This window comes from Semicossyphus pulcher, unplaced genomic scaffold (genome assembly GCF_022749685.1).
Source record: "Semicossyphus pulcher isolate SPU_LCO1_2020_fin unplaced genomic scaffold, fSemPul1.0.p SCAF_20, whole genome shotgun sequence".
NCBI lineage: Eukaryota > Metazoa > Chordata > Actinopteri > Labriformes > Labridae > Semicossyphus > Semicossyphus pulcher.
The window spans coordinates 11,310,461-11,322,899 of record NW_027211694.1 but is presented as its reverse complement, the minus strand read 5'-3'; the positions used below and the strand labels follow the sequence as shown (position 1 = coordinate 11,322,899).

The window sequence follows — 12,439 nt, the reverse complement described above, 5'->3', positions numbered from 1 at the left end:
TTCCTTGTTATCCTCGTTGTATGAGATGCAGAGTCGAGCTGGGAATAATAACCCCATAGCGGATGTCTCGTTGGCCTCGGAGTAGATTCCGGATGTTGTTGAATGCAGCCCGGGCTTTGGCAACACTCGCGGTGTAGTCTGGAAAGATGGCTAACGGCTCCCCCTTGTGTTGAAGTGGGCCCTGCTCTCGGGCTCGGCGTAGTACATCAACACAATCCTGGTAGTAGTGAAGTTTGGCAACAATAACCCGAGGCTTTCCATTAGACTTTCTCGGTGCGAGGCCTCTGTGCGACCGATTAACCAAGATTTCTTTCTCCACATGAAAAACTTCCTTCAGTAGTTTAGAAACTGAAGCAGTGGAGCTCGAACAGGGTTCCTCTGCAACACCCACGATACGAACATTGCACCTCCGCATCCTCTCTTCCATATCCTCACTCTTCTCCCTCAAATTAGCCATCTCCGTTTTAAGTTCAGCAACTGTCGCCTGTAACGTGGTTACCTCATCCGACCACGTTGACAGGCCTTCTTCCATGCCGCCGATAGCGGCCTTCATATTATCCAATTCAGAGTGAATAGCCGCTGTGTTGTTTGCAATTTCACACTTGACTTCTTTCAACTCACTTTTAAGAAAGTTAAAGTCTTCAGTGAGTGCATTCTTTAGCTCTGACCTGATAACAACAGAGATGTCCACTCTCGGTGAGGAGAGAATGTCCGCTTTCAAGTCTGCGGTGTCCATTTCTGACTCTGGTCGCGGGGCAGGTGGTTGATCTTGTGTCTTGGATGCGTCGGACCTCGTAAGAAACCGTCGTATTTATATTTACGGAGCTTGGTCGCCATTGAAGTAACGTGCACAGTTCAAACTTACTCCAGTGTATCTTGTATGTGTTAGAAAGTGATATTCACATTAAATTTGCAGAAAGTGCGCAGTGAAATAATAATTCTGGAAAAGCTAGGCAGGAGCACGGCTCAACACGTCCTACTCCATTGCTGGCTCACTAGCACCCCCTCCAGTAAATATATTTCTAAAGGTGCTAGTGACATAAAATTTTCACCAGAAGTTGGTAACAACCCAAGTAATCCATACTTCCAAAGAAACCAAAACAAATAATTTCAGAAATTAAGTTATGTGAAATAAAATGGAATGACACAGGGAAAAAGTCTTGCACACACTTACTGAAATGTATTTAATACTTCATACAAAAGCCTTTGTTTGTAATGACAGCTTCAAGACACCTACTGTATGGAGAAACTAGTCACATGAGGTGTGATTTTGGCCAATTTTTCCACACAAACAGTTTTCAAATCTTGAAGGTTCCGTGGGCCTCTTTTATGAACTCTGATCTTTAGTTCTTTCCATAGATTTTCAATAAGATTCAAGTCAGGTGATTGGCTGGGCCATTCTAGCAGCTTTATTTTCTTTCTCTAAAACCAATTGAGAGTTTCCTTGGCTGTGTGTTTGGGATCAGTCTTGCTGAAATGTCCACCCTCCTTTCATCTTCAGCATCCTGGTAGATGGCAGCAGATTTTTATCAAGAATGTCTTGGTACATTTTTCCATTCATCCTTCCTTCAATTAAATGAAGTATGCTAGTACCGTATGCTGAAAAACAGCCCCACACCGTGATGTTCCCACCTCCAAACTTCACTGTTTGTATGGTGTTTTTGGGGTGATGTGCAGTGCCATTTGTCCTCTAAACATGGTGTGTATTATGGCATCCAAAGAGTTACATTTTGGTCTCATCTGACCAGATTATATTCTGCCAGTATTTCACAGGCTTGTCCAAATGTTGTACTTTAAACAAGCTTTAACATGCTTTTTCTTCAGCAATGGATTGAGCGTGGATACAGGCCATGGCGGTTGAGTGCATTACTTATTGTTCTTTGAAACAATTGTACCTGCTAATTCCAGGTCTTTCTGAAGCACTCCACAAGTGATCCTTGGCTCTTGGACAACTCTTCTGATGATTCTTTTCAGTCCTCCATCCGAAATCTTGAGAGGAGCACCTGGTCGTGGCCGGTTTATGGTGAAATTATGTTCTTTCCACTTCCAGATTATGGCTCCAACAGTGCTCACTGGAACATTCAGACGTTTAGAAATCCTTCTATAAGCAATGCCATCAGTATTTTTTGCAATAATAAGGTTGTTAAGGTCTTGAAGGGGCTCCTTGCTTTTACCATCATGAGATGTTACTTGTGTGATACCTTGGGAGACACCTTTTTATAGGCCATCAGTTAGGACTGAACCGGCTGTGATTATTTTGCACTGACAAGGGGCAGGATTGCTTTCTTTTTCTTTTTTTTTTTTTTAACATATGTTTATTGACATTTTTGATTTAAAGATACAAAGTACATTAACATACAACACGAACATCAACAACCCCACCCATCAAGGATCTCATCCAACAAGGTCCATAGAGAGAAAAAGCAAGAGAAATAAATAAATAAGTGAAAAATAAGAAAAAGTAAGATACATAGAGCTATAAAATCAAACACACAGTGTCACGTCACTACAAAAAAAACATGCACAGACAACAGAGCAATGGCACCCAGGCGGTTACAGAGCCAGTGTAGAGTAATTAATTTCAAGGGTCAAGGGCACACGGCAGATCTGCACTTCCAAGAAAATGCAAAAAAAGGCCCCAGATTTCATAGAATTCGCCAAGCCTATGTTTAATACTATAAGTCAGCTTCTCTAAAGCCAGACACAATGATAATTCTCTGAGCCAATGACTAATAGGGGGACATGACATATTTTTCCAATACATGGCAATGAGACATTTTGAATGGACAAGCCAAAGATTTATCAATTTTATTTCATGCAATTTTAAGGAAAGATTTTCAGGGTAGAGGCCTAAGATACAGAATTTAGGGGAGACAGGAATGGGTTTGGAAATTATTTGGGAAATTACATTTATTACTTACTTCCAAAATGTTTGCATCTTCTCACATTCCCAGATGCAGTGGAAGAGGGTGCCTTTATGAGATTGACATTTCACACAAGTGTCTGGAATGTCTGGGTTAAATTTATTCAGCTTTGCTGGGGTAATGTAGGTCCTCATTATCCATTTATATTGTATCAATTTAAGTCTAGAATTAATTGAAAGGCTCTGGGCCTTTGAGCATATTTGACTCCATTCACTGTCCAGCACACATTCTTGTAAGTCCTCACTCCATAACTTCCTCTTTGAGTCAGATGACTCTTTAGCATGAGCTGTGAATATATTGTAGAGATCTGGCCCTTGTCCTGCTGACGCTGGGTTGCAAACCGTTCTAATACTGTTAAAGGGGGACAGTTAGATGAATGATTTTAATTTAGAGTGAATAAAACTTTGCAGCTGTAGGTATTTAAAAAAGTGAGACTGTGGAATGTTGAATCTATCCTACTAATCCCTTTGAGTGACCGTTGTTTGAATCCTAAGTCTTTCGTACCAGGTTTGAACTCTGTGTTTCCCCAGATAGGTGCAAGGCAGGACAAAGGTGAGATGTCACCTACAGTCTTATGAGCTTCATGCCATATCATCAAGGTGTTTCTCACAAATGGATTTAGTGTATTTTTCTTCAAGTTTTTAAAAGAGTCAGAATATAAATATGAATCTAACGTTAGCCCTCTTGTGGACGATGCTTCCATCTTTACCCAAGATAACTCTGGATGTGATGAGAACCACAAACTGGCAGCTCTAAGCTGGGCTGCCCAGTAATACCATTCTAGGTTTGGTACCTTTAGGCCTCCTCTGTCAAATGGAAGGTATAGTAGTGTAAGTCGGAGTCTTGGACGCCTATTTTTCCAAATAAAGTTTTTAAGGATTTTTTTCATATCTTGGAAGAATTTAGGAGGAGGAACAGATAAAGAAATTTGGGAAAGACATTCATCTTGAAAGCACTTACATGTCCAATCTCAGACAAGGGAAGTGAGATCCATCTGCTTAGAGAATCTTTGACTTTTGAAATAACTGGATTGTAATTGGCAGAGGTTAATGAGTTTAGCTTGGGAGTAATAAAGATACCAAGATACCTAAATCCTTGAGGCGCGTTCATAAATGGGTGCCGGACTGTAGGATGGAGTCTTTCATTGAGGAAGAGAACCGAGGATTTTGTTTTGTTGACTCTGTATCCTGAAAACTTCCCTATTAATCACATCAGCAAGGGCTGAGAAAGACTGTTCTAAGTTCGTCAAAAAGAGTAATGCATCATCTGCGAACTAGGCTATGCGATGCTCTACAATTGCAAAGGGTTCTAGTGCTAAAACAAAAAGCAGGGGGGATAAGGGGCAACCCTGTCGGGTCCCACGATGGAGATTGAATGGTTTGGAAATAATGTTATTGGTCATAATCTCTGCGCATGGTCCTGAGTATAAGAGTTTGATCCAATGCCTAAAACTGAGACTGGGAGTTGATTGAAAAAGAGAGTTTGATCATCCTCTAATTCTGATAGTTCTGATTCATATAGGGTTTGATAATATGCAGCAAAAGTATCATTTATCACTAAAGGCTCAACAATTATATCACTGTTTGGAGATTGGATACTATTGATGGCTCTTTCTGTATCTAACTTTTTTATTTGCCAAGCTAATAGCTTTCCACTTTTCTCCCCTTGTTCATAAAATGTTTGTTTTAAATTTATTAAGCAACTTTCTGCTTTAGAGGCAGAAAGTGCATTGTATCTAGCCCTGAGGGTAGCTAATTCCTGTGTATGAGGATTTGTTTTGTCTACCTCCCTCTCAAGCTGTTTAATTAATTTCTCTAAAGTTAACATTTCTAAATTTGTTTTATTAGTTATTGAACTGGATTAACTAATTATTTGACCACGAATATAAGCCTTAAATGCCTCCCATTTCATAGAGGCCGAAGTCTCATCCTTATTGATGTCAAAAAAGTAGTCTATTTGTGTCCCCACAAATTTCAAAAAGCTGTGATCATTTAGCCATTTGGGGTGGAGCCGCCATCTCTGAGCACCCCACACAAGTTTTTGGTCGTTATATATAAGAGAAGCTGGACCATGGTCTGAGATTCGATGGAGTCATAAACACAATCTGTTATTCTTGGAAAAAGATCATTGGACACCAAAAAGTAGTCAATCCGTGAATGGCCTTTGGATACATTTGCGCAACAAGAATATTCTCTGTTATTAGGAAACAATCTCCTCCAGGGGTCACATAAATTTAGCTCTTTTATAAAATACTGCAGCGTTTTCCTACTATGTATGTGAGTTGTGTCAGAGCCAGAGGAGCGATCAAGGTGAGGAGAGATTGTGCAGTTAAAATCTCCACCAATTAGTAATTTCCCTGGTAGTGAAGCCAGTAGCAGAAATAGATTTTCAAAAAATTTGGGGCAGTCATCATTGGGTCCATATAGGTTAACCATTGTAATATTTTCATTAAAGAGTGAACCTTGCAAAATCAGATATCTTCCTGTAGAGTCTGATAATGTATTCATAACCTGAAAAGGGAGAGACTTGTGAATTAATGTAATAACTCCCCTAGCATTAGTAGAGAAAGAAGCAGAGTAAACCTGGCCTGGCCAATGCCTCCTTACCTTTAACATATCCCTGGACATTAAATGAGATTCCTGTAAAAATATAACTGTTGATTTAAGATGTTTAAGCCTCGTCATAACCTGCTTTAATTTTGATAATTTCCCTAAGCCTCTCACGTTCCAAGTAGTTATCTTTATGCTTGAGTCACCATCCATCATTTATCATCAGTGATATAGTGAGTACCGCGCTGAGTGTCGTCTAAACATAAACAGTCAAAAAGCGGGTGAAATGATTGAAGTGAGGACAATAAAAGAACTGGTAGCCCTATAACAATAAATTGAATTACAATGAAGGATGAGAAAATCCCTCCCCTGCTGTCATCTAGAACTTGACAACATTCCCCGCTAACCCTACTGGATGAAAACACAACATAACGCTGGTCTGATCCTACAGAGAGGAGCAGAGTAACGATACTCAAACACATGTTCATCACCAGCCAACCCTGCCGAACGGTGTAGAGAGAAATAAAACAAAATAGAGAATGCTCAATCTCAAAGAAAAAAAAGAAAACATTTCAGAAAAGACACGCTTCCTCTCGTTGTCTTGTTATTTCCGTAAGTCTTAAGTAGAGGAAGAAAGAGTAAGGCGGGAATTTCCCCTACTAACCTCGGACTCTGTAATTATGGCCATCACGGTATTATTCCCTACAGACTCCATAAAAGAGAGAAAAAAAAAGAGATCTGAATGTTCCGGTCGTTATCATCACCTTCAGCATCTATACCGGTGCCAGCGACGCGCCATGTCGGCCATCGGAGAGACTGTGGACGAATGCCGCCGCATGATCCGGGGTGTCAAAGATCCGGGACCGACCTGCGTGTGTCACCCGGTGTCGGGCTGGATGTAGGATTCCGCACTGGACGCTCAGGGCTTTAAGCTGCTGCTTCACTCCGTCAAAGCGCTTCCTTTTAATATGTGTCTCCCTGGCAACATCCTGGAAGAATTTCACCCCCTGCTCTTTAAACATCACTTTTCCTTTGGCCCTGGCTGCCCGGATCACTCTCTCCTTATCTTTAAAGTTAAGGAAGCGCATTATTGGCGACAAAATTTGTAACCTCCTTCTGTTAACTGGTGCAGATTTATCTTTGGAAACTGCTCAAAAACCTGATGTTTACCTTGACTGTTTTTCTCCGATTGACCTTCCTGAGCTAAATTCTCTGATATCTTCATCTAAACCATCAACCTGTCTTTTAGACCTGATTCCAACCAAGCTGCTTAAGGAAGTCTTTCCCTCAATTAGCACTTCTTTACTAGATGTGAAGGACATTTTAATGTTAACCTGTCCATATGTTTAAATTTCTTCACTACTATAGAATCAATAATCATATATGTTAATCAGCTAAGGTTAATTTTAAGGATAAGTATTGTCTACTCCTCTCCAAGGTCTTGTACGTGATTTCCTGTTGCTCCTTCTGTCCAAGAGAGATAGTTTGTGGCCTTTTCTGGGCTGAGAGCTCCAGGGCAAGGGGTAAACTAGTAGTCAGGCGCTTCAGCTAAAGTCATAACAATAACACCTTGCTTTGTCTCTGTGAGAAAGAGTTCTTTTCTGTAATGTATAACATACTCTGTGAACCTTGAGTCTGTGTCAGTCAGCTAGACAGCTGCGTTCTGTGTAGTACTGGTCTGACCCAGCTTGAGTTATTAATTGCTTTTACTCAATTATTATTATTCTTCAATTAAAAGACATCAAAAGACAACTTTGTTTCCCTAAGAACTTTATTGGTCTCGTCAAAATTGCCACTACACTAGATATGATCAATATGTCTTTATCGACTGGCTATGTTCCCCAGTCTTTTAAACTAGCTGTAATTAAGCCTCTTCTTAAAAAGCCTACCCTTGATTCAGGCACCTTAACTAACTATAGACCTATATCTAACCTTCCTTTTATTTCAAAGATCCTTAAGAAAGCAGTGGCTTATCAATTATGTGACTTTCTTCATAACAACAGCTTATTTGAGGACTTTCAGTCAGGATTTAGAGTCCACCATAGCACTGAGACAGCCTTTGTGGGAGTTTCAAATGATCTACTTACTGCTTCAGACAGAGGACTTCTCTCTGTACTCGTCCTGTTAGATCCTAGTGCTGCTTTCGACACGATAGACCATCACATCCTGTGACAGAGACTAGAACATTTAATTGGCATTACAGGATCTGCATTAAGTTGGTTTAAATCTTATTTATCAGATCGATCTCAGTTTGTTAATGTTCATGATGTGTCCTCTATGCACACCAAAGTTAGTCGTGGAGTTCCACAAGGTTCTGTGCTCGGACTGATTCTTTTTTGCCTTATATATGCTTCCTCTGGGTAATATCATGGGGAAACACATTTTCATTGTTACGCAGATGATACTCAATTATACTTATTAATGAAGCCAGACGAAACCAATCAGTTATCTAAACTAGAAGCATGCCTTAAGGACATAAACATCTGGATGACTAGAAACTTTCTGCTACTTAATTCAGACAAAACTTATTAGTTTTTGTGCTCTGCTGCAAACACCTTAGAGATTCTTTCTCTAATGATATAACTGCCCTAGATGGCATCAGCCTGGCATCCAGCACTACTGCTGGGAATCTGGGAGTTCTATCTGATCAGGATATGTCCTTCATCTCCCACATAAGACAAATATCAAGGACAGCCTTCTTTCATCTTCGCAACATAGCAAAAATCAGACACATCTTGTCTCAAAACGATGCAGAAAAACTAGTCCATGCATTCGTTACTTCCAGGCTGGATTATTGTAACTCGTTACTATCAGGCTGCCCTAATAAGTCACTAAAAAACTCTTCAGCTGGTACAAAATGCTGCAGCACGTGTGCTGACAAGAACTAGGAAGAGAGATTACATCTCTCCTGTATTAGCCTCTCTGCACTGGCTTCCTGTAAAATCTAGAATAGAATTTAAAATCCTTCTTCTTACTTACAAAGCTCTTAATGGTCAGGCACCATCATATCTTAAAGAGCTCATAGTGCCATATTACCCCTCTAGAACATTGCGCTCCCAGGATGCAGGCCTGCTTGTGGTACCTTAAGTCTCTAAGAGTAGTGTGGGAGGTAGAGCCTTCAATTACCAGGCCCCCCTCCTCTGGAACAATCTACCAGTCAAGGTCCGGGAGGCAGACACCCTTTCTTCTTTTAAGAGTAGACTTAAAACATTCCTCTTTGATAAAGCTTATAGTTAGGGCTGGCTCAGGCTTGGACTAGCCCATAGTTATGCTGCTATAGGTTTAGACTGCCCGGGGGATCTGACACACCAAGCTCCTCTCTCTCTCTCGCTCTCTCTCTGTCTCTCTCTATCTGTGTGTGTGTGTGTTTATCTGTCTCTCTGTGTCTCTCTCTCTCTCCCTCTCTGTCTCTCTCTCACTCTCTCTGTCTCTCTCTCTGTCATATTAATGCAGCTCATTAACTCTGTATCTTCTGGTCCCATTAACATTACTAACCACATATCTTCCCGGGAGTTCTTGTGCTCCCTTGTCTTGTAGGTTCCTGGGGACCGTTGCTGCAGACCACCTGCTGCTGTGGACCTGCTCGACTGCAACAACTACTAACATCAGTCTTCCCCATAGTATCATTATTGTTGCTGCTAATGCTAATAGTAGACCTGTTGACTTCAACTGTTACAATTACAATTTTATTTTTTGCTAATTTTCACACTAGTGTACTATTATTGGCATTGTAACCATAAGTATGTATTACCCGTTGTTCGTGTAACAAGGACATATGTTGTTGTTGTAACAAGAACATATGTTGTTGTTTCTATCTTTGCCTGTATCTATCCTGCATCTCCTTCTATCCCATTTTCAGCCCATCCAGTCAAGGCAGATGGCTGTTCAACATGAGTCTGGCTCTGCTTGTGGTTTCTACCTGTCAAGGAAGTTTTTCCTTGCCAATGTGCCGAATATTGCTAAGTGCCACTCGTGGTGATTCATGTTGGGTCTCTCTTTAAATAACATAACAAAGAGTCAGTCTAGACCTGTTCATTTTGTAAAGTGTCTTGAGATAACTCTGGTTATGATTTGGCGCTATACAAATAAAACTTGATTTGATTTGATGATAATACCTAAGTTAGTATCATGTTAGCTGGCGAAGTTATTTGTCAAGCTAGACTGACAACACTGACATACACACTTGGATAGTATTTTGGTTGTCATGACGTTAGCGAACATGTTTAGATTAGCCAAGTAGCTCTAACATAGCTACACTGCATGGATCTGGCATTGTGCTTCGTAACCAAACAGCAAATTACGCTGGCAAACCAGCAAATCATCAAAAGCATCAGCTAACATTAGCCAGGGGGGGGCAGGGCATATGGAGTGAGCTGGGATGAAGTACTTGTTTCTATGACAACAATTAGTTGTGGGTCTGTTTTGATCCGCATGCCCTGCCGATGTTGACTCTAGTTTTCCCCCTGACATTTTTCACATTCCTGTTTGGCCAGACGGGCTTCACTCGATAAAACTTTTTTTGTTTTTTATTTTTGTGTGTAGTTAGGTACTCGCAAGCGCAGATACGTCACATCCTCTTGTCCCGGAAAAACCGTCCCTAGTGCTTTACATAAAAATCAGCTCACAGGCTGTTAGAGGCAATGGAGGAAGTTGGGGAAGGTCTCAATCTATCAGTTCCTCTACTATCCCTTCACACATTTACAATAAAAAAAAAAATATTTGATTGATGAGTACATGTAAAATCTTACATATAGCTCCTTTAATATTCAATGTGAAAAAAAATCAGCAAGCTCTTGCATATTCTTGTTGTCCTTGTGTGCACTCTCTTGGTTACAGAGCATTTTTTAATGCACACATCACTTTGATAATTTAATAATAACTTCAGTCTAGCTGAAACGAGCTAATACAACAACCATGTGGCGTGTGGTAATGATCGCAGATAATTCAAATCCCAGCCTGGCCGGAGAGAGAGAAAGATTCTCAACCCCAGCATTTCAGATTGGCATAGTTATGTTGATTTTTTAAAAGACATGTTTATGTTTAATAATCTTCAATAAATATACCTGTCACAGTGCAACTAGTTCGGAGCGCTGCATGTCGGTTCTACCGTAACCTAATTACTTAATTTGATTATTTTGCAAGGTGTACACTATTTCGATCTTTTAAAAAGGCATATTTATGTTTAAATAAATATATCTTTGCAAGTAAGCTTGTCTCTCGTTGTATGGGTATGCCCTTTTGTGCACATAATGTGCAAAAATAGATAGTCGAATAATTTGAATGTTTATTTTTTTAGAAGGAATAATTGAACGTCATTGTTGGCCAATTTTGACAGCACTAGTGTGATTGAAAAGTTGTAAATAGATTTCTCTAAAGTTTGTATTGATATTCACTTTGGCAGCACGCAATCAGGTACAACAACACCCTTTGCCCTGCCACTGGGTTAAAAAAAAATCCTAGAGGAAACTACATACACACACACACACACACAAACACACACACACACACACGTCTTGATTTACTCCCACACTAAAGCCTTTTTTACACTGTGGTTCCGCCTCAGCGCCGAAACGAAGCTCCGTCCTCATGCCACCTTTGTCATTTTACATTGGACCAAGCAACGCCAACGTAAAAGCCGCCCAGTGTGTGATTTTACAAAGCGTTTACAAAAGCAAAACATGCACGAGGTGTAAATAAACAGCGCATGCTGCAAATACACACACATGGCGCTGTTCTGAAGTTTACACAGACGCCGTTCCGCCTCTGTTACAACCACCGATGCTGGCTCAAAGGCGTAACGACTTCGCCCCACCATTCCACCTCTGTGCGCTCTACATAGAAGACGGAACGTAACAGAGATGTAATAATCCTGCCTTGAACTGGAAATTGTGTATGGGCTTAAGAGACATGAAAGTCTTCCTTCTTATTTCGATTTAGTTCCCCTGGACTCCTACCCACCCCCTCTCTTCTTCTGTCATGCACTCTGTCTTTCTCTGGGGCCTTACCTGTTCCATTGTTTGAGGTTGACAGCTGTTTCCTGGCAGGCTGTGGTGGAGAGTCCTCTAGCCTGAAGGGAATTTGACAGATAAGGGAAAGATTTGTCAAGTTATATTCTCAGTTAAGACTGCAGATAAAAACCTACAAACAAAAAAAACCCCAGGAATTTCTTTGAAAGAAATTCTCCGCGGCACCAGCCGCAGCTCCTCTCTTTGATGCCACAAGCGCATGAGATGCCAGCATTCCGCGGCTATAGAGGCTGGAATTTATCCACGGCCTGCAAAGTCCTCATCAGGGATTTCAGTGGAATACATGCTATCCCGATTCATATACAGTCATGTGAAAAAACGATATATGGATATTTAATAACAATTTCAACAATAATGAGATATTCAAGTAATATAACTAAACAATTAAAACTGAACAAAATACTTTTTAAAACTTTCTTTAAAATATAATTTAAAAAAAATGCAATTTCTGGTGAGGAATAAATGAGGACATCCCCACATTTATTCCCACTTCAAATGGCTAAAATCACACACAGGTGTATCACATCGGGTGCACATGATTAGAACATCGTTACTCAGCCTTTTGAAGGCACAATATTTTGCCCTATTTAAACCTCATACATTTAGTTTGGTGTGCTCCTGACTGTTGAAGTGAGAGTGAAGACCATGGTGAGATCAAAAGAGCTGTCTGAGGCCTTCAGAAAGAAGATTGCAGCAGCTTACCAGTCTGGTAAGGGATTTAAAATGATCTCAAAAGAATTTGACATCAGCCATTCCACTGTCCGGAAAATAGTCTATAAGTGGAGGACATTAAAAACAACTGCCAACATGCCCAGGTCTGGCCGTCCAAGCAAGTTCACCCCGAGAGCAGACCGCAAGATGCTAAAATTAGTCACCAAAAACCCTAAAATATCATCACAGGACCTACAGCAGGCTCTTGCTACTGTTGATGTGAAAGTGC

At 40.6% G+C, this 12,439-nt stretch overlaps 1 protein-coding gene across 3 annotated transcripts in view; it reads right to left on the bottom strand.

Moving 5' to 3' along the window:
- Positions 1–12,439, bottom strand: part of gramd4a (GRAM domain containing 4a) — a 101,188-nt gene that overhangs the window by 32,824 nt on the left and 55,925 nt on the right. Inside the window, exons 4-5 of one of the 3 annotated variants that reach the window (XM_069670823.1) lie at positions 7,522–7,552; positions 6,644–6,671 (exon numbers count right to left, since the gene is read on the bottom strand). In XM_069670823.1, the coding sequence (XP_069526924.1) occupies positions 6,644–6,671; positions 7,522–7,552 (59 nt within the window). Of the gene's footprint in view, positions 1–6,643; positions 6,672–7,521; positions 7,553–11,473; positions 11,541–12,439 lie in introns of all 3 variants that reach the window. The other 2 variants (XM_069670822.1, XM_069670824.1) reach the window with 2 other exon arrangements.